This window comes from Cavia porcellus, unplaced genomic scaffold, assembly GCF_034190915.1.
Source record: "Cavia porcellus strain 051 isolate PalLab524CR breed Dunkin Hartley unplaced genomic scaffold, mCavPor4.1 scaffold_26, whole genome shotgun sequence".
NCBI classification, from domain to species: domain Eukaryota; kingdom Metazoa; phylum Chordata; class Mammalia; order Rodentia; family Caviidae; genus Cavia; species Cavia porcellus.
This window is the reverse complement of record NW_026947509.1, coordinates 25,482,591-25,505,374: the sequence shown is the minus strand read 5'-3', so window position 1 is coordinate 25,505,374 and position 22,784 is coordinate 25,482,591. Positions and strand designations below refer to the sequence as shown.

At 40.7% G+C, this 22,784-nt stretch overlaps 1 protein-coding gene across 1 annotated transcript; it reads right to left on the bottom strand.

Annotated features, from left to right (window-relative positions):
- Positions 1-122: 122 nt before the first annotated feature.
- Rnase6 (ribonuclease A family member k6) lies at positions 123-1,953 on the bottom strand. Its single transcript, XM_005005663.4, has 2 exons — positions 1,725-1,953; positions 123-1,386 (listed from the first exon to the last, which is right to left on the bottom strand). Exon 2 carries the CDS (start codon positions 1,379-1,381, stop codon positions 926-928), a length of 456 nt encoding a protein of 151 aa, XP_005005720.1. The 5' UTR covers positions 1,382-1,386; positions 1,725-1,953; the 3' UTR covers positions 123-925.
- Between the last annotated feature and the right edge of the window lie 20,831 nt (positions 1,954-22,784).

The following is a 22,784-nucleotide window of genomic DNA, read 5'->3' as shown; positions in this document are numbered from 1 at the left end:
TGGTTGGCTTCCTCAGGGAGACTTCAAAGGTGGCCTAAGGACCTAAGAACAAAGTAGTTCTTCTTGGAGTACAGGAAAACAAGAATTTGAACAGATATAAAACACACCAACGCTCCCTAAAATGCCCATTAAAAATGATTTTATTGCTGTGATTACAGTGCAGTAAAGTCTGGCATGAAGGCCTACATCTCTACACAGACAAACCTCTAAAGCAGAAAAGAAATATATGTATACATTCAATCCCAGGCTAGTCCAGTATCCTAGACACTTTAATACTTTGAGCACTTCCCTTTTTTCTTTTGTGGGAGCAAAGAAATAAATACAAGACAGACAGAACAATAAACTGCAGTAGAAGCTGTGTCGAAAGATTAAAAAAAAAAAAAAGCAATCAAAACTGTACAGAAGCCAGCAGTGGAGAGGGGGTGATGAATACAGACCCAGTGAACAATTTGAAATGAGGACTTCAAGTGTCATGGCAGTTAAGAAACATCCCTCCAAGAAACGTGCAGAATCAGGGTGAAAAGATTTGCAATTTTTGTCTCCATTAATGCAGATAACGCTGGGCATAGCACAAGTAATAGCCATGTTGGGAAAAGAGTCATGCAGAAAGCTGTTTGCAGACTTGCCGAGGAAATACTGGCACCCAACGCTGCTGCCAAGATTGAAGAGGACGTGGTTGTATGAGCTAGATTTCAAACCACTGAGCCCCAGAGAGGCCCAGAGGCACAGTCCAAAGAGGACACAGGAGCCCACGCAGCTCCAGCAGAAACAGGAGAGGAAACGTCATATCTCACACTTTCATGTCTGTGTAGAGAAAAGGAAGATCATGGTAATAATAAAAAGAAAGCAAAATTACTAATCACAAGTATTTATGTTCTTATTTTGCCTTTTGGGATATCAAAAGAAAGGAAATGTAATCAAAATTTCAGACAATCTTATCTAAGTGTACTGGAACCAACGGATAGGAAGTGTCATTCTTCTGAGGTGGTTCACAGGCCACAATGAAGAATTTGAACTGGGAAGCATTCTTGTAGCGACAGTTGGGATACTTCCCTCCAGTGAGCTTGCAGTTGGTCAGGCTGACAGGACTTGCACTCTGGTGGCAGTTGTGCTGGCCATTCTTGCAGGTGATATTGGGCAAGGTACAGGAATCACTCACATTTTGGAAAGAGTCATGCAGAAAAGTGTTTAAAGGCTTACAGCGCTTGGTATAATTGTTGACATCGCTCATTGCTCCATCACATTGGAGAGGAATTGGCTGTATGTGCTGGATCTCAAACCACTGAGCCTTGGTGAGGCCCTTAGGCAAAGCCCACAGTGGATACAGAAGCCCAAACAACCCCAGCAGCAACAGGAGAGGAAACCTCACATCTCGCTCCATCTTTTCTGTGTAGGAAATGGGAAAATCATGGTCATATTAGAAGCAACAACAGCAAAATTGTTAATCATAACTTTGCAGGCTTGTTTTGCCTTTTGAGATTTCCTTCCTCCCTTAAAAATCTCTCTCACACAGTCTCATAATTCGAGTGAAAAGACTGTGCAGTAAGCAGACTCTCCCTTGACTGGCACATCCCACTCCTCTCTTGATCCCTGCTTCTGTGTTCAGTAACCTCACATCACATTGGAAACCTGGGTATTCTACCTCTTCCCTCCTGCGACGCTGCCCGTCATCCCTGACGGCCTCCTCCCAGCCTTCGTTACCCTACTCATCCCAGCCCTCTTACCAGGATCTGTGCTGGGCTCCTGGTGGGTGCACAGCAGTGGTTAGTCCAGTTCAGAGGATTCCTTCTGCGTGTCTTCTCCCCAGCCGACCAGCGCTGCTGTGCCTGGCAGGGAAAGGTATATTGTGAGCCTCAGGAAAGACGACCCTGCCACTTTGAAGATGTGGACTTGTTCTGCAGTGGAGATGAGATTCTAGACTTTTAATCTCCTCTTGAAATTCATATCCTTGTCACTATTTATAGAGGAAGAACTCTCATTTGTGAAACAGGATGACTCAGAACAATTTTGAGGAACTGACAACTTCCTGATAAATCTTCAGTGCTTCTTTCTTGAATCCCCAAGTCAGTTTTTTTTTAAGCTCTATGATTTCAGTTCCTTTTCTTCCTTTCTTTCTTTTTTCTTTTACTTGTTTATTTATTTTTATCTCCTTTGGTTTGTTGACACAGGGTCACACTGTCTAGTTCAAACTGTCCTTGAACTCACTATGTAGCCCAGGTTAGCCTCTACTTTGCAGGATCCTCCTGCCTCAGCCACCTTACTACTTAAATTTCAGTGTTACATCACCACTCCCAGCTCTGATTTCAGTTCCTTAAGAGAAACAATAAATTGATATAACAGCTGCAGCATACTTGGTAATGTTGCAAGCTCAACAATAGATGTAAAAGCCAGACATGGTGGCATGTGCCTGTAATCCCAGAACTCAGGAGACTGAGCCAAAAGAATTCCTGTGAGTTCAAAGCCAACCTGGGCTACAAAGTAAGTTCAAGGCCAGCCTCAACTACATAGTGAAACTCTGTCTCAAAAAGACCAAAAAAGAATGAATTATCCATCAATATATGTGTTTATTGAGCCAGGTCTTTCAATACTCAGATTCAGTTCATGTTTTAATTATAGTCAGATAACTAGAGAAATATGCTACAAAGATAAGGACAGACTGCATGAGCAGGATAACGGAGGACATTGCCAGGGATGTGGGGAGGCTGAGGGGAAAAATTATTAGGATCCTGAACCTGAATTCAACTTTGAAGAGGGTTTAGCTGTAAGGTAATTAGAGGTAAAGAGGGTGATAAGGCCTAAAACAGAAAATGTATATGAGGAGACCAATAAGGAGAAAGGCAAATTTAGGGCCTTGGCCTTTGACTCTCTTCTTTCCCTACCCGTGTTGCTGCAATGCTCTCATTCTGCACTAGTTTTCTCATAGAGGCCTCACATAAGCTTCCCACGCGGACTTCCTGCCTCCAGCCTCTCTTCCTTACAGTCCATTCTGCTTTCAGATTAGTCCTGCGCCAGCAGAGTTATAATAAGCTCAGCACTCTTGTCCAATGCCTTTAATGGTTCCAGATACCTACAGGGAAAATACGATGCCTGCTTGTGGTTTACCTTCTCTGTGGTTATTTCCAAGATATAAATTTAATATACAAGATGCTTCTTTTGTTTGGTTTGGTTCTGTTGTGCTCTGAAACAGGGTCAAACTGTGTCACTGTGTAGCTCAGGCCATTCTAGAACCTAAAACTTACTGACCTCCTGCTTCGGTCTCCTGAGTGCTAAGAATACAGACGTGTACTACTGTGGCCAACTCAAAAGAGAACCACAGCAAAGGACAGTGCAAATTTCAAATTACAAACACAGTAACATTCACGTTGCTCCAAAGAAAGGGAAATGCTTAGGTGTCAAACTAGCAAAGCATATAAAGATTTTGCGTGAGGCAACCTTTTGTTGTTAGTTAGTTAGTTTGTTCGTTTATTTGTTTGTTGCTGTAACCAATTATTCCAGGGAGCTAAGGTTGTTGAGGTGGGGAAAGGGGTTAGAGGCCCAAAACCGGACATCAACTATCTCTATTAATTTGCCTGTTTACCACAAAGAGTTTGAAAAAAGCCTATAAAACATGGAAAACATTCACAATCTGGTCAAATTCCTCCCCCTCCACCCAGCTCACATCAGTGCTTCAGTTTACGGAATAGTTAGAGCAACACCAGGAAATATGCCAGGTGTTAGTCAGTAAAGGACTCAGAAAAAAAACTGTTGAAAGTCTGGTTCTCTCAAAAGTTTTGCTTTCTCCATGAAGAGCTGGGGAAACAGAACTTTAAACAGCTGTAATTTTTAAGTATCTATATTATCCTCTCAGTTACAACAAATATCTGAGAAAAAAGTTAAAGAAAGGATTTGTTTTTGGTTCACAGTTTCCAAGGTTCAGTCCCTGGTTGCTGGCCCCATTGCCTTTACACCTGTGGCCAGGCAGAAACATCATAGTGCAAAGGATCCCAGAGGAAAGATGCTCACTTCATGACCATCAGGAAACAAGAGAGAGAGAGTGAGAGTCAGAAGGAAGGGGCCAAGTACTAAATGTAATCCCCCAGGTCTCTTTCCCATGTTCTGTTCCCTTCAACAAGATGCCCTTCTGTTTCCATTACCTCTCAATAATGCATCAAATTATGGTCTTATCAATGGATTAGTACTGGTGAAGTTAGAACCAATCCACCAAACTGTCAGCAATCAATCTTTCAAAACATAAATCACGTGAAGCTCTTGGGAAACGTAGTCAGATTGCTTTGAGTAAAAATATAAAACTTTGATGGAAGAAATCCAAGTGCTAAATGACTACATATTTCATATTTATGGACAGGAAGAATCAGTATTATTTAGTTCTTTGTCATTTGACCTATAGATTAAGTACGATCTCAACGAACATCTCAGTAAGTTATTTATAATTATTAACAAATTCTGAAGTTTACATGGGAAGCCAAAGTTTCCAAATTATCCACACAATGAGGCAACACAAATCAGAAGCCCGGCAGGACCCAACTTCAAAGCGTTACAGAGCTACAGTAATCAGGAAAGCATATTAGTGTTCCATGGCTGTTACACAATAACTCACATAATCATCTTAGAAGTAGGAAACCAGTATTGTGGCTCACAATTTCAGTGGTTTCTGTCTGTTGGCAGGTGGCCCTGTGGCTTTGGGTCTATGGCAAGGCAGTCATTATGCTCAATAGTTTGTGGTGGAGCAGCATTCTACCCACACTGCTCTATAGTTGGCAAGAAACAAAGAAATGGAAAGAAGAGGGGCTGGGATCTTAGTTTCCCCATACTCTTACTGTCATGCTCCCATTGATCTAAATGCTTCTACTAGGCCCCACCTCGGAAAGGTCCCAGCGCCTCTCAACTGTGCACAAGTTGGGGACCAGACCTTCAACACATGGGCCTTTATCAGGATCTAGACTACAGCAGACAGTGTGATGTTAGTGAATGAATAAACAAATAGGTAAACAGAACAGAATAGAACACCCAGAAATGAATACAGAGTGAGCCAGTCTTTGACAGTGAACAATGATAATTCACCTGAGGAAAGACTGTCTTTATGACTTATGGTCATAAAGTAACTTGTGGTAATAGAGCAACTATACATCCACATGCCAAAAAAATTTTTTACAAATCTATATCTTATATACTTCCATAGATCTACATTGAACATCTTTTACAAAAAAATGAATTCAACATGTTCCATAGACCTAAGTGTAAAAAATTGCATAAAAATTCCAGAAGATAATATATGAAAGAATGTACACAACTTTGGGTTCAGTGATGGTTTTTTATATACAACACCTAAAGCAGAATCTATAGCAGAAAACATGGACAAGATAAACTTCATTCAAATAAAAAGATTCCTACTCTGCAACAGTGTTAAGAGCATAAAAAGACGAGCCAGAGGAAAACATAAAATACAAGCATAAGATATATCTGATGGAATGTTATAAAGAACTACTAAACCCCAATGATAGAAAAACACAGAAGGTTCTGCAAGTTTTTTCTGTATGTGTGGCACTGGAGATTGAATCCTGGATCTCCATACTGAGCTCCATTCCTAGGCTCAAGTTTATTTTTGAGACAGAGTCTCACTAAATTGTGCTGCCTACAGCAGGCTCTAATTTGTGATCCTCCTGTCTCAGCTTCCTATGGTGGTGAGATTACTGGTATGCACAACCACAACTTATTGTGTGCAACTTTGGAAGGGGTACTTGGAATCAAACTCATGACCTCACGTTTGTCAGGCAGGCGCTGAGCCCTGAGCTATATATCCTTGGCCAGGTGCAGCTTTCTGATGACAAATAAAAATCTTAGGAAATTTTCTTTCTGACCAGAATTTTCTCTATAAGAGCATTTACAGACGATTTAGTCATTCTTCTGAGTGCTAACAGACAGTTGTCTTGGTAAAATTCTTTGGAATGACTATGGCAGCTGAGTTGTCAGGAAGTTGCACTAAAGTTAAGATATTGATGTTTTGAGTGTGTGTGTTTGTGTGTTTGCGGCTCAGATGTTTTAAATAAAAAATAATTTTGAATCCATTTGGTGACTTTTAATCACTTCAGCACATTACAAGAGCACTAAAAACACAACAATGAGATACCACTGTTGTTGGCAAATTCCTGAATCAAACCAAAAGAAGACTCCTCAGGGACTGGGGATTTAGCTCAGCGGCATAAGCGCCTGCCTTGCAATCAGGGAGTCGTGAGTTCAATCCCTGGTACCGATAAAAAGGAAAAAGACTGTAAAAAAAAAAAAAAAAAAAAAAGAAGACTCTTCACATCAAGAAGCTAAGAAGGCAGCATCTTTATGCCAGTGGACTATTGTGGGATCATTTCCCCCTGAGTTCACACAGAGTTTAGTTTATATGGCATTTAGAAGTAGAGAGCACAGAGCAAGTGTCAAAATGTGACATAATTAGTTTACAAACATTGAGTCATATATTGACAGGCAGGCTAGTCTTGAACAGATTCGTTGAAACAAAGGGATTGTTTATCACAATATAGAAATATTCCAGGAGCAAGCAGAGGGACCCTTACAGGCTGAGCAGGTCAAAGGTGTCCTTGACTAGCCCAGGGTGCTTACTTTGTAAGCACTTACTCTGACTCTGTGCTCATCAGAGGAGTGCAGTTGGACTGACCTTGACTGTAGACACTGTCAAGGTCAACAGAAGTTAACAAAAGCAGCAGAAATCTGGTCAGAAACCTCTAATTGTCTCTAATTTGTATCATGAAATACCTATAAGTTTTCTCTTTTATAAATGTGTTCTTACATTATAATTGTGCCCAAACACTACCACACACCAGTTACAACAGCTGAACTTTTAAAAAAAACATCAAATGCTGGTGATGATGAAGAGGAGCTAGAATACTACTTCACCGAAGGTAAGCATTTAATTCCACATTGGTATCTTGGGGTGAATATTGTGATCTTCTTCAGTCATATGTTGGGATGAGCTATCCTGGTATCCTGCAAGAGAAAACCCACTCATCCTGCCCAAATCTCATGACCTTTGCTTGGTTCACTGGATAAGACTGGGCATCATTCCTTCATAGATACTCCCACCAATACTGCACACAAAAGAAGAAAGATGGCTATGATAGCTAACTGACCGTGTCAGTTGGAGTAAGAAAGGCTCAACTAAATTGAATCAGCATAGTTCTGTGCATGGCTGAAGAGATTTACCCAAGAAAGAAGACCTGCCCTGGGTGTGAGTGACACTAACCAACAGGCTTCATACCGGGTAGAATAACAGAATAGTGAAGTTGCTTGTTTTTTCAGAGGAGCTCCAATGCCCGCCTTCACCTGCATCATCCTCTCCCAGTTGCCGGCACAAACTCCTCCACCTTCCAGCACAGACCCTCCGACCTCCCGTGGCTGACCCTTTGACCTTCCCATAGAACTCACAGGGAGACTACGCTGAGCTCCAGGCCTTCAGCTGACTCCTCCAGCTCTCCACCACACAGAGAGCCCCTCTGCACTTTTCCACCCCTGACTCTACAGCCAGCCCTTACCGGCCAATATTGTAAATTCTTCTATGCTTGTACATCTTGCATTAAATCTGTTTCTGGAGTAAGCACCAACTGATAAAATAGTTGCCTACGGCAGAGAAATGTATAGTTATCCAAATAAGGGATGGATGCTGGGAAAGTCAGAGCAACAATACAAAACTGTTGTGCTAATTGCCCTCACATCCATTTTCTTGTATACTGATTTAAATCACTATCTTCTAACCCTTTAATAAAAACTGTGGCATGAAACATGCACTGTGGGTGCCAGGCCTAGAGCATGGGTGGCAAGAGAATGAACCAACAGCAAAGAAGATACATAAGCTAAGAGTTGATTAGGGTACTTACAAGACAGTGGCAACCCACTCCAAGAGAAGACTGTTGGGGTTCTGCAAGCAAAGGGAAAATCAAGGGTCGCACACACTAAGGGTCAGCAAAATGGCTGCCACCCACCCAACCTAAGTAAGCAGCTTTTATTGAGATAAAGAGCAAAGAAATTCAAATTGCGCATGTACAGATTATATAACTTGTTTGCTTCTTGACCTTACAGGACCTCATGTTTTTACCTTGGAGTGGTGGTGATGTTTCCACACTGGCACTATTTCCCATAACATTGTCAACCGGATATGTCCGGGACAAAATGGAGTCAGTGTGGATTCTTCTCTACAGAAGACCACACTGTCGGGGTAGAATGCTGGGATTTTTATGAGGATTTTGGAACCAGAAGAGGAAAACAGAACTTTAATAATTAGATTTTTTTTCTTTAGAGAAAAGTGATTTCTCCACACTGCCTCAGACCATTCTCATTAATGGCCATTAATGGCCATTCTCATCTCTCCTCAACCCAGATGCCCAGCTGCAGACTGCAGAAGGCCGAAGTCCACAGACAAGGGAGGGAGAGGGTTGGGTCCAGGAGGGACGAAACAGGCCTGGACAAATCTACTTTTTCATTGTGCTCTATCTCTACACTGTTGCTTGCTATAAAAGATGCCAACACCCATGTACATTGAGAGATGGTGACTTGGATCATGAGGACCTTCCAGCTCCTCAGAGCTAGCTTTGAATAAAATCTTTCTCTATGACATGGATCTGTACAATCTATTATGTTCACATGCCAGTATAATTAATCAGAATGGAAAGATGCATGCTTGAGTACTCCCACAGAGCAGAGCACGACAGACATGGGCACCACCAATAGCAGAGTCAATAAAGGCTAGAGACCCCTCAGGAAGACTCAGAACTTAGTTCAGTCTCTTCCTCTACCCCCTCTTCTCTGAGGGTCACTTTCTCCATTCCACCTCCTTAACAAGCTACCTATTCCCCACCACCTCAGGAATCAGCTCTGCTGGTGAAACAAGGAGCAGCATCTCATATCATCCAGTTGGCAAAGCCTCCTGATACATGGCAGCTTCAAGAAGTCTCAGAGAGTTATATAGTGTTAAGAGAGTCAAGCTCATTTCTCTACAAATGGCCTGGGACAGTGTTAACACAAACTGAAACAGTTTTTAAAAGAATCAAGTAAACTCATAGCTGTTTCCAACTCTGACTTTAGCTTACTATCTGACTTGGAATGATCTCTGAGGACATTTTTCTACCTGCTGGATGCTTAAAGAAAAAATTCATGCATGAGCAAGGACCCGCGCTAGGTTGACGAAGGGACAAGCCTGGGACAGTAGTAAGGATGTGGGTAGAACTATATTCCAGCAAGATCCTCATTGGCAAAATCGGATCAGAGTGAGAGTTAGAAGTGCAATGAGGTGCTTACATATCTAATTGTGGAACGAGAAAATGTATGAATATGCCAGTCAATTATGAAAAGATTACAGAAGTCATCCAAGATCAGGCAGAAAGACCTGCTTTGTTTCTGAGAGAGTTCCCCGGGAACATCCATAAATGTGTTAATATTGATACTAACTCGCAGGAGGAAAAAACTTTATTCAGAAATTATTGTGTAAGGCAGTCCTCCATCAGAAATTCATAAAAGGTTCAGAAACAGGTATGAATCCTCAGACAGACCTCAAGTAGTGAACTTTTAAACTTGGCCTTTGGGATAGTCAACAAGAGGCACGAAACAGAAGCAACTTCCGAGGCTCAGGAAAAGACTACAGGTGTGAGGCAGACATGACTGTTGCTTTGGCATTAGAAAAGGAAACCCTGCTTCATAGAGAATTCCCAGAATTCCATGTGCAAAGATAGAAAATGAGATTAAATGTCTACCACTGCCACAGAGACAAGGACTGCATTAAGCAAGGCCTCTTGCATGCTATGTGCTACTTCAGCAGGCAGGGATAACACTAGAAGCAAGGCCACTCTCACCTCCACAGGGAGAGGCTACCTGCTTCCACTATGGCTGCCCTGGAAGAATAAAGGTGTCCAAGGTGGCTGAAAACCCCACTCATCAAAGTAGGGGAAGAACCTTGGGTAACACTTGACGTGAGAGATTAAACTTCTAATTTTCTCTCATTGTGGATTCATTCTCTGCCTTTGTATTCTCTGGACCTCTTGCTAGCAACACCTACGTTAAAGGATGCTCATGGCCTCCCTAACGGCAAGTGCTTTACAGTGAGTTTAAGTTGCAAGTATGGAAAACTCACTTTCACTTAAATTTTCCTAGTTTTCCTAGAATGTCCCGCCCAATATAGAAAGAGACATTTCCATGTTTGGAATAAACCTTTTGCTGTTACTTAAATATCTGCCTCCCTTTTTGGAAGCATGAACAGGGAAATATATTTAGAGATATACTTAGAAAAGTTTTATCAGAAGTAGAGCCATGATTCTGGAACACCAAATCCTCAGGACAGGTAGTTCACATCCAATCTGTCTTCATTTTCTTAAAAGACCCAAACACCTATACTCATAAACAGCATTCTACTAAATCAGAGTCCCACTGGGGACTTTGGTCTCTATTTTTTAAAATTTCTTAAACAAGTGTCAGTCACCAGTGCCACCATTCTGGTGCCAAACCCAAGGAGGGAATACCAGCTAGTACATCATTTGTGGGCCATTAAGGGAACTGTAACCCTGCTCATCCCGTAGTTGCTAATCCATATACAACTGAAAACCAAACACCAAGAGGAACTACAAGGCTTCTATATCTATGTTTTCTATATCTAAGGTGCCTTCTGCATCTCCTTGCAGCCTGAGTCACAATATCTGTTTGCTTTTGAACAGACTGGTTCTGATACTATAAAAACTGCCCACTATGCTTGAGGCTTGCTACCTCACTTCTAGGAAACAAAGCATCTCATTACATTCAGTGCCCTTGTCCCACTCATGTGTGTGCAGTTTTATATGATGAATTTGCAAGTTGTATGATCATTCGGTTTCCAGCCTCTAAATTTGTATAGATCCTGCTTATCTTCTATGCTCCTTTACGTTAGAAAAGTCTCAGTTCTATTCAGCTTCAGTGATTCATTTCCCTGGTTCCTAAATTCAGCCTATACTTTGCCAATTGATAAATGTATACTACACCCAATTGAAGAAATGTTTGTTTTTATGAACACTGTTCATGATTCCTTGGTTTACCCTGCTGGGAGAGGGAGTGCACCATGGGAGCATAACGCTGAACTGGTGCCATGTCAGGCTTCCTTATGGACACCACATGCATCTGAAGGAAGGACAGAGCAAAGCAAATGTAAATATCCTGAAACAATTTTGTTCTTCCTACCCAGGTGCCCCTGTCATCTTCCTCCCCTTTTTTCCCTATCTGTAACTTATAAAAGGACTGGTGGTTTCAGCTCGGGAGTGGAGTTTCTTTTTTTCTTTTCTTTTTATTTTAAATAGAAAAAAACAGAAAAATCAAGATGCAAACAAACCAAAATAGCAATAAAATCAAAATGATAATAAAAACACAGCAATAGCTATATAGGTTTTCAAAACAAGATGATAGGAATTTAACAATGGTTGTTAGATTGCCTATTGTTATCTTTAAATTAGTTGCTCAGTTTACCAGATACAGGACTAAAATAAAAAAGTAAAATGGAACAAAACATTGGATTTCATAATCAAGACAGAAGGAAATCCCCTACAGTTGCTATAATGTATATTCTTATCCTCCAAATAGATGATTAGACTACCAGCTTTAGGCCTGCAAAGTGAATCAGATTATACAGGCATTAAGTTATTTTTTTACTTCTGTTGCTGTCATCTCAGCCTGAGTTCCTCTGAACCAGCCAGTTGTTTGAGGGGGGCAGTCCTTGTCTCCCTGCCTGTGCAGCAGGTGGCTCACAGAAAGGGTGGTTTGGCTTCTTGATTCTCTTCCCTTTACACCTGATTGCCTTTTTAAAAAGGGAATAAAACAAAACAAAATAGTGAGAACCTGATAATGGATTTCTAAACTAAGACAGTAGGGAGTCTACCATAATTACTATACTGCATATTGTCCTCTCTAAATCGTTACTCAGACTACTGGTTTTAGGCCTACAGAGTCAAACAAACAAGCTTTAGGTTGTTTCTTTACTTCAGTTGCCATCATCACAGTCTACATTCCTCCAAATCAGCTGGCTGCTTCCCTCTCCCCCCACCCCAACCTGGGAGGTGCATGGCTTCCATCCTAGCTCTCACCCTTAGCCAGCCAGGAGCACAGTTTCTTGACTCCATTCCCTTGAGGAAGAAATTTAAACACACTTGGGAGGTGCCTGCCACCCATGGAAGCATCCCAGGACCCAGGACCCACTGACTCTTTCTTTAGGTCCATCCAGTCCTTTGAACTCACACACATCTTGCCTTATTTCAACCCAAAAGCAAATCTAACTAGTCCACATTGTCCTCCTCGAGGAAAAGAGAAAATAGAGGAAACAGATAACTCTCTATAAGTTTCTTAGTACTTAAGGTGCTAAGCCAGGTTTTGGACAGGGAAAGTTGGAATTTAGAGCATGAAAGGGTATTTTGATATTTTTTGACTGCAGATATCAAAGTTGTCTCTTGGAAAAATAGGCCGCCTTCTGTAAGAAAATTCTGTGGCAAAGAAACATTCCTTGGGTTTTTCTTAACAAGGATTAGATGTTTGGTTTATCTTTAGTCCCTCTACCCAGGTCTGCACTATAGAACCGGTAGACATGCTGGATAAAAACTGCTGGTTTCCCCACTGTACTCCCATATAGAGGAGTGGCCTGGTAGGAGTAGAAAGGGCTTGCATTGGGTAGGCTCACACTAGAGGCTTCCTTGTACTCCCTGTCCTTGTGTGGCTTCTCTCCTCCACAATCCCTTTATTTGCCTTTTACTAATCCCCCCCCCAAAAAATGGTGAAAAGGCCAGGCACAGAGGTCACAGGAGTCTGACCGGGTGTGCAAGACTTGGGTGCCTGTGCTGTAGTGACTTTCTTCACAGCTTCTTGTGCATTAGCAGACAGATGAGGTTCACTTGAGAGAAAGAGTCCTGCAGGCAGATTCCCTCTCTCCCAAGCAAACCTTAGGAGGTAACCTACACCATGAGCCACCCTTTTCATACCATGACCTTGTTTTCATCTGAATGGATCCAAGATGCTTCTCTTGCTTGTCTTGGTAAATGAACTCCTTTGCATCTATGTAAAGTACCTAGCCCTGGGACTGAATGATTGCTGTAATGGACCTCCCATTATCAGACCCACATAAATAGCTCAAGCAATGGCCTCAGGAGCTTCCACTTTTGTAAGGCTGGGGAGGTAGAGCTAAGGTGCATGGAACACTGGGAAGGTTTGGGCTCTGCTAACACCTAAAAGCTTGGACCAGGCCAAAGTCAGATGAGGAGTGGGTTGGGAGAGTGGTGGTATAGCCAGGTACAAAGAACTCTTGTGCTGCAGGAGGCCCAAGGTTGGGGAAAGTCAGCAGCTCTTTTTGGAACAAAACAGAACCCCTTTATGATTTGAGTGTCAAGCAATGAACTGAAACTCTAAGACAACAAGCTGTTTCCCCCATCCTGGATGTCATGGCAATAATTCAGTAATAAACTTTGGATCACAGTCTACTGAAAATGATCTGATAAGGCATTTATAGGGAGGGAAATGTATTTCAATTGCAAATATATTTTAGTTTTTTTTTTAATCTAGTATTAACCTGACATGGTGGCACACACCCATATTCCCAGCACTCTGGAGGCCAAGGCTTGAAAACCACCTTTAGTTAAAGGCCAGGCTGGGCTACCTAGTGAGACTCTGCCTCAGAAAATAAAACAAACAAAAACGTCATATGTAAGAGGCATTGCCAGTATTTCAGGTGATATTAGGTTGCCACCTACAGTGGAGGATGACTTTTTTTTTTTTTTTTTTTTAGTCTTTTTCCTTTTTTTCGGTACCAGGGATCAAACCCACAACTGCCTGCTTGCAAGGCAGGCGCTTATGCTGCTGAGCTAAATCCCCAGCCCCTGATGACTTTCAACTAGTAGGAATGCAATGCACTCAGAGAAGCATGTGCATGAGTGTACCATCATGTGGGAAATCTCTCTGGAAAAGAAAGGAAGAGCATATGCCTGGAAACAAGAGATGGGAACAACAGTTCTGCTTATTAAGTAATGTTCCTTCTCTTTCTCTTTCCCAATATTTTGGGGCAATGAAACTCCTGACCTACTGTGTCAGGTTCATGTTCTGTAAAATGGAAAAATGAATTTTAGGAATAACAGAGGTTAAGAGTAGAGTATACTAATTAAGAGAAAGAAATCTTTTCTTGAGAAAAAGATAGCGGATAGATAAGAGCAGAACATAGAGGCTCCCTGAGACAGGCAACTCAGATGCCGAAATAACACAGTGTGGGGAGTCCTGGACAGAGGGAGATGGATCCTCTCAACCCAGGAAGACACTAAAGTGAAAAGAACCAGTCAAACATGCAGTCCCAGGGCTACTATTGAGGCAGCTAAGACTGCATGCTTTTGCACACCGGAATTCCTGCCTCTTCAACACACTGGAACCACAATCGCACTGAAGTGCAGTCACACTGAAGTTGGAGGTCAGTGAGCCCAACAGAGAACAGAGACAGCAAGAGACCTACATTGACCTGCGGTGAGTGCTGGGAATAAAACCATTGCACGGGAAAGGGGCACCAATGGGAAGACATTTTGGAATCGGGCAGGAACTGGCAAGAACAAGGAACAACAGTGACTTCAGTCAGTTGTTCTCTTTCCATACAAGATTAGTGGAGTGTGCTTGGCGTAGGTCACGCCCCTGGCTGAGACCCAATAAGTTGTCCCAAGCCAATTCCCTACATGCGGCACACACTAACACAGTGAAGGCCTCAGCAGGTTGACTGACCCAGAGGGGAGAAGCCAGCATATGTTGCCCCTGTTTGCACCTGAATAACACACTGGAGTAGGCAGAAATACCTAGCCAGCGTGCTTCAGAAGAATCATAACCAACAAGGAAAGGGACTGGGACCTCCTCTATACGCCTATATGGAAGAAAACAAAAAACATAAGAAGAGGATGCAACAAGAAAAAGTCCCCAGCCCCCAACCCTAAGAACAATGATCCAGGAGAGGTAAATACAAAAGAGATTGAGGACATCAAACATGCAATACCAGACACGGCATCAGTGAACATAAAGAGATATCTTCAGGACCTCATAGATGAGTTCAAAAGTGAAATATTTAACCAGGTAAAGCAAGAAATAAGTAGATTAATAAAAGAAATGCTAAGCATCTCTGAATAAGACACAAATGGAAGAATAGAGGAACACAAAAAAATGAGAGAAACATTTGATGAAGGATATAAAGAAAACATAGAATACATGAAGCAGGTTCAAAGAGATTACCAGGAAATAAAAAATTCCATTGAAAGCTGCCAAAACTGCTTGAAAGAATCTAAGGATAGATTATCCAAACTGGAAGACAGGTTTGCAATGTGAGGTCATGAAAGGAAAAATTTCTTTAAAATAACAAGGAAACAGGCAGTAACAATACAAAGGCTAGAAGATGACAAGAGGATCTATAACTTAAGAATAAAGAATATGGGGGCTGGGGATTTAGCTCAGTGGCATAAGCACTTGTGCAGTTGTGAGTTTAAACCCTGGTACTGAGAAAAAAAGGAATAAAGAATATGAATGAAGAAGCAGGGGTACAAACAAATGAATTACAAAGGTTATTCACAGAAATAATTAAGGAAAACTTCCCAAGCATAGGAAAAAGAAATGATATTCAGATGTATGAGGCATACAGAACTCCAGCCACCTACAACATAAATAGAGCCACACCCAGACATATAATAATCAAGATCTCAGAAATACAATGTAAGAACAGAATATTAAAAGCTGTCAGAAAAAAAAAAACAGATCACCTATAAATGAAAACCCAACAAAATCATGACATCCTTCTTGATACAGACCATCAAATCAAGAAGAGCTTGGAGTGAAGTATTCCAAGCCCTGAAAGAAAATAACTTTCAGCCTAGGTTGATATACTCTGCAAACCTGTCTCTAGAAATTAATGGAGAAATAAGATGCTTCCAAGACAAAGAGGAACTGGGGAAATTCGCGACCACAAATCCAACTCTACAGAGAATACTGTAGGACATTCTAGAGAGAGAGAAAAGTACCAGGATTTCAGGAACAGTGGCAGAGAGGCCTCAATGCAGAAAGTCAAATAAAGAAGAAAAGCAGACAACTAATGGCAAAAAAGGAGCACAACAGAAATGAGGCAGAAAAGGTTGGCTATAATCTCTTATATAGATGGTATATAGTATACACTAAAAAAAAAAAAAGAAAGATCCACTAAAAAAAAGAAAGAAAGAAAGAAAAAGAAAAAAAGAGAAAAACAGGCAGAGTAGATCAGGAGGTAGGATCCACCAAGATGCTCTTTATAGGAAATATAATTAACCTGAAAAATGGTTTATGCACCAAAAATCAAATATGAGAAAACAATGCTCTATGTGACAGAGAACCAGAGAGTAATAGGGGCAACTAGACCAGTGTTTGTGGATAGGTTGGAAAGATAGGCTTTAATAGGTAAAGGAATACAATTAGAAATCAAGTCCAGAAGAGAGAAGGTTCAGAACCACTTAGGTAAATAGCAGGTTGGCCCCCCTCCCCAATTTAAAACCAAAAATGCACAGTATACTCTGGGGGAAGTGAAAGGGGAAGAAGAGTCTTAAAAAAGATGGCAGAAGATATTGTTAATAGTGATTAACCGGATTTAAAGCCCATATTCCTAGCACTGCTCTGCTTAGATAGATTTTATTCTGTCCCAGTTTGTCTACCTGCACTAGCTCTGAGGGCACAGACAGCTATCCCCAAAATAACAGGATATAGTACAGTAATCATCTTTAATTTCCTAGTAACTTACTCTGGAGCCCTGTATAACTTATATGTTTTATCATGACTGATCTTAGTTAAATCTAGTTTGTTTGATTGCTGTTTGGTACCGACAGATTTTATTCAAAACTGTTATGATTGATAGTATCAAGTCTGAGTCTAGGCAACTACACTGAAGATGACAAGATTCACTATGATACACCCATTCTGGTTTGATTATTACCTGTTTTTGAAGTTTTACACTATCTACAATGTTTTGTTTTTATTAATATTGTTATGTACTGCTGTATTCAATTATACTATGCCTGATGATACAGACAGTTCTATTGAAGATAACAAGAGACAACACAGTAACCATGGTAGAACTCCTTATACAGTGGTTTTATATGTCTTTTTCATTTCATATGCTTATAGGAATATGTTTTGTTTTGTCTTGCTTTTTTGTTTCTCCCTCTAATTTAGAAAGGATAGAAATACACGTTAAGACTCATGCATGCATAGAACCTATAAACAGTTTACAAGAACTGATGGCATAATCCATGATGAAATGAACAAATACTTTAAAGAAAAAGAGACACTGCAATACCTAGTGCTGATCCCATTGTGTCATGATGTGAAATTCCGCAATTCTATTACTCTTTGTTCAGAGTGATTTTAGCCTGCTTTGGTTTGTTTAGTCTCAACATAAATGAAGATATAGATAACTGCATGTATGTTTAAGTATATAGGACTGATAACCATATTATTAAGTTTTTGTTGGATAGTTGTGTTTTACTTTTGTATCTTGAACAACTATTTGTAAGAGGACAATATGTAATCATCCACTAGTGATTTCTTACTGTTTATTTTTTAAATTTACCAGTTTTCTGTTTTGTTTAGTCTTTCTTTAAATAAAATATTAAAAGAGAGAAAACTTCTGTCTGAAAGAGACAGAAAGGGTCCCGAGCAGGTTGCCAAGGATTCTGTCTTTTCTAGGGACTTTTATAGAGTATAGAGTGAGGCAGGTTCAAGGTGGGGAAAACTGGGAACTTACAAGGCAGATGATGTCCCATAAGGTGGGACAGAACTATGGTTAGCCAATAAGATTAATAGTTCAGGTAAAAGTGATTAAATTGAGGACAAATGGGGAAGTGATCATGTAGAAAGTGGGCATTTTTAGGAATCAGTGACTCTTCCCTAGTGAGGTGGGATGGTGACTCCTGGCTTCCTCAGGTGATAAGGAGCTATTTTGAATTTCTGTCGTTAGGATATGGATGCATTTGCTTGGTTTCCTAAGGTTTTGAAGTTCTATATCACTTATACTGGTTTATTTTTTATTGATTTTAATCTGTTTTGTTTTCCTTGGTTTTAGCCTCTTTAAAATAAAATGAAAAAAATTGAAATGGATCATCTTTATCTCAATCTGATAAAAACCATCTGCAACAAACCAACAGCTGACATCATATTAAGTGGACAAAAATGGAAAACTTTCATTCTAAAATCAGGAACAACACAAGGACATCCACTGTCTCCACTCTTATTCGACATAGTCCTGGAAACTAGCTGGAGCAATCAGACAAGAGAAAGAAACAAAATGAATAAAGATAAGAAACAAAGAAGTTAAACTATCATTATTTACAGATGACATGATACTCTACTTAAAAGATCCCAAAAACTCCACCAAAAGACTTCTATGTTTAATAAGCTAATTAAGTAATGTAGCTAGTTACAATGTCAACACTCAAAAATATAGCCTTGAATAACAAATTCACTGAAAGAAAAATCAGGGAAACAATATCTTTTACAATGCATCCAAAAATATGAAATATCTAAGAATCAATCTAACAAAGGATGTAAAAGATCTATACAATGAAAATTACAGTACTCTGAAATAGGATACTGAAGAGGATATTAGAAAATGGAGAAGTATCCTGTGCTCTTGGTTAGGAAGAACCAATATAGTGAAAATGGCCATACTTCCAGACCTATTATACAGATTCAGTGCAACCCCAATCAGAATTCCAATAGTGTATCTCACAGAATTAGAGAAAACAATCCTAAAATTCATCTGGACCAGAAGAGACCTAGAATAGCAAAGGCAATCCTGGGCAACAAAGACAAGATGGGGCATCACTATTCCTGACTTCAAATTATACTATAAAGCTACTGTGATAAAAATAAGGTGCTATTGGAAAAAAAAAAAACAGACCTGAAGATCAATGGAACAGATTAGAAGATGCAGAAACAAATCCAAACACACTAAGCCATCTTATCTTTGACAAAGTTGCTAAACACGTTCACTGGAAAAAAGATAGCCTCTTTAATAAATGGTGGTGGAAAACTAGCTCTACACATGCCAGAGATTAAAACTAGACACATATCTTTCACCATGTACTAAGCTAAAATCAGAATGGATTAAAGATCTTAATATTAAAACAGAAACATTAAATCTGCTGGAGGGCAGAGAAGTCAAAACACTTGAAGACACTGGTGTAGGCAAAGACTTCATGAACAAAATCCATACTGCACAAGAACTATCACAAAGAATCAACAAATGGGATCTCACCCTACTGAGAATCTTTTGAACATCAAGAGAAACCACCAACAGAGTAAAGAGGCAGCCTAGGAGAAAATGTTTTCCAGCTGTTCCTCAGACAAAGGATTACTATTCAGAACCTATAAAAAAAATCAGTCCAGATTTAAAGACCCAATTCAAAACTGGGCATCTGAGATGAATACACACTTCTCAGATGAAGAAAAAAAGCAGCAAATAAATATATGGGAAAATGTTCAACATCACTGGTCATTTAAGAGATACAAATTAAAACAACACTGAGACTCCACCTCACCTAGAAAGAATGACTACTATCAAGAAATCAAGCAATAAAAAATGCTAGAGAGGTTTTGGGGGGAAAAAAACCAAAAAAGTAATAAGAACTGTGGGAGTAAAAAAACCCAAAAAGTGTAATTGTCATTGTAAAAAAAGAGAGGAAAGGAAGGTGGTCTAAGAGATATAACTGCATGTATGTTTGAGTGTGTAGGATGGAAAACCATATTACTGAGCTTTTGTTGGATCACTGAACGGAACTGTCTGCAATCTCACTGCATGAATGTCTACTTTATATGCTTTAATTTTATAATTTGGACAACTGTTTCTAAGATGACAATATGTAACCTATTAACTAGTGATTTCTTACTGTATTTTTTTCTTGAAATTCTGTATTATTTGTACCCTTTTACTGCTTTGGTTTTTTTTAAATTTCCTTTCTTTTTTCTCTTTAAATAAAAAAAGGAAGCCTTCTCCACTGTGGATGGAAATGCAGACTGGTGCAACCACTGTGAAAATCAGTGTGGAGATTCTTCAGAAAACTAGGATTAGAGGTCCCATTCAACCTAGCTATTCCCCTACTGGTTATCTTTCCAAAAGAATTAAAAACATCATATACCACAGTGATATATGTGCACTCATGTTTATAGCAGCATAGTTCATAATAGATCTTGGAAACAAATGTCCATCAACTGAGGAATGTATAAAAAGATGTGGTATTTTATTCAATGGAGTACTACTCAGCCATAAAGAAGGATAAACTGGAGACTTTGGAGGTAAATGAATACATCTTAAGAACGTATTCATTAGTGAAATAAATAAGCCACACATGTGTAAACCACACACATTTCATTAGTGTGAGAAGCTGAAAGAAAAAAGTGTGTTTGCGTTAGTATATATATAATGTTAAGATACTTAATACTGATTTCTCTGAGTTCACTGAAGAGAAATATTTGTGCCAGTATGATTCAAACAATTGAATGCAGATGTCTCTTGAGCTCTCGATGAATGATTTAGGGATGACAATGCAAAATATATGTACCATTGTTGTCCTAATTGATGCGTTTTGAAGTTTTGTTTTGTTTCTTCTTCTTTTTTTATATCCTTGAAATAAAATGGATTTGGGGAGGAGAAACCTGGGTTTTTACCCTTCCCCTGAGACGCTGACCTTTCTCTGTGACCGCCTCCTCCCAGCCATCCTCACTGCCCTGCGCACCCCAGCCCAAGGGCTTCCCCTCTTACCAGTGAGTTCCTGGTGAGCTCAGCAGGGTTAGAGAATTCCTTCTGCTTCTCTTCTCCCAGCTGACCAGCACTGCTGGGCCAGGCAAGGCAAGGTATGTTCTGAAACCCAGGAAAGAGAGCCTGCCTCTTAGCATGTGCCCTTAGGATATGGACTCCTTAAATAAAGCAGAACTCACAGGAAAATCAACCATATGCAAACTCTCCCTCCAACTTCCCTCTCTGAAAGTCCACACCTCTGTGAGGACACAGATAAGGTTAGCACCTGTGCTCCACGAAACACTGACCTCTGCTCTGTTCCTGGTAAAAATGACTGTTACGGTTCTGAGGAAAGAGTCCCGTAACTCCCCGTGGCATCACAGCGTCCAAGTTTGTGACATCTCCGTGTCCTCACAAGGTTCAAAAGGCTCTGAGTTAGAAACTCATTATGAGAATAATCACTAAATAAGATAATCCCCAGCACATGTATAAACCCTGGACCTTTTCTCAGTCCCATTGCCAGTCTTTTGGACAGAAGTCCAACTGAATCAGGTGCACCTAATAAAATCCTCCTGTTGGGGCTGGGGATTTAGCTGAGCGGCATAAGCACCTGCTTTGCAAGCACATGGTCGTGAGTTTGATCCCTGGTACCAATAAATAAATAAATGAACAAATAAATACATAAAATAAAATCCTCCTGTGTCCCAGGGTTCCCCCAATGTTCTAAAAATTCTGCAACACCTTTGCAGTGTGGAGACCCTCAGACCTTTCATCTTCTCCTGTTTTTTTAACTCAGGGCCTCATGCTTGTGGGCAGGCACTTGCTACAAGCTATTGCCCCAGCTACATCTCCTCTTTCACTTGGTAACGTTACCGTAGTGACAGAGGACAAACTCTCCTTTGTGTAACAAGGTTACTCAAAACTCAGCTTGGAGGACCTGAGCCTTCCGCAGAAAAATGTAGTGCTTTCTTCTTGATTAAAATCTTCAGGTTTTGAGCTTTATCGTTTTGGTTTCTTAAAAGACAATGTAAGAGTGGCGTAATGGCCACCACATAGTTGGTACTATTGTGAGTTCTAACAATAGATGTGAGTGAATTATTGACTTATATATGAATTTATTGGGCCAGATCTTATTTTTCACAGACGGCTCACATGAAACTTCCCACGTGCACTTGCTGCCTCCATCCAGGCTTCCTTATAGTCCAATCTGCTTTTAGATTAGTCTTCCTCCATCGTGGTTACACTAGTTTAACATTGTTGTCTAATTTGTTTTGTTTTAGATAGGCTTTCAGTGGGTAGCCCAGCTGGGCCTGGAAAACTCACTATGCTCCCCAGGCCACCCTGCACATGTAGTAATCCACTTGCCTCTGTCTCCTGAGGGCTGACATTACAGTATGGGCACCACACTCAGTGTGTACCATGCTTTTAACGGCTCCAGAACCTACAGGAAAAAATGTCCATGTGTGGTTTACCTACACTGAGGTTACTCACAGGACACACGATTAATAATATCTGAGATGATCCATGACGATGACTGCCACTGTCAGGTATGCAAAGGATGGAGATTTAATACCACAGTGGCACATGCAGATGGGGCTTTTGGAGGGCAATGCAGATTACAGAAAGTCATCAGAGCAGGACCTCAAGGTTAGATTCTGATGGTTGTAAAACAGGAGGGACAGTGACCACTCAGGCACATACCCATGGCCCTGTCTCTTGCCATATGACATCCTAGTCATCCTGGGACTCTACCAAGTGCACATGTGTTTCTCCACCCTCCTCTTCTCTCTCATCAGCCCTGGAACGAAGTGGGGGCTGCCAGGTCACAAGAACTCAGCAGAACCGCCTGGCCTGGGTCTAGGGCAAGCCTAGCGTGAGGCGCCAATTACAGGGGCGCTGCCGTCTTCTGCCACCCTGCTGGGGTATTGCAGTCATCTCAGAGCAAAGCTGAGGGAGGCTGCAGTTTCAGGAAAAGAGCAGAGGTGGTGACGGTGATTTCCAGCTGGGACACATTAAA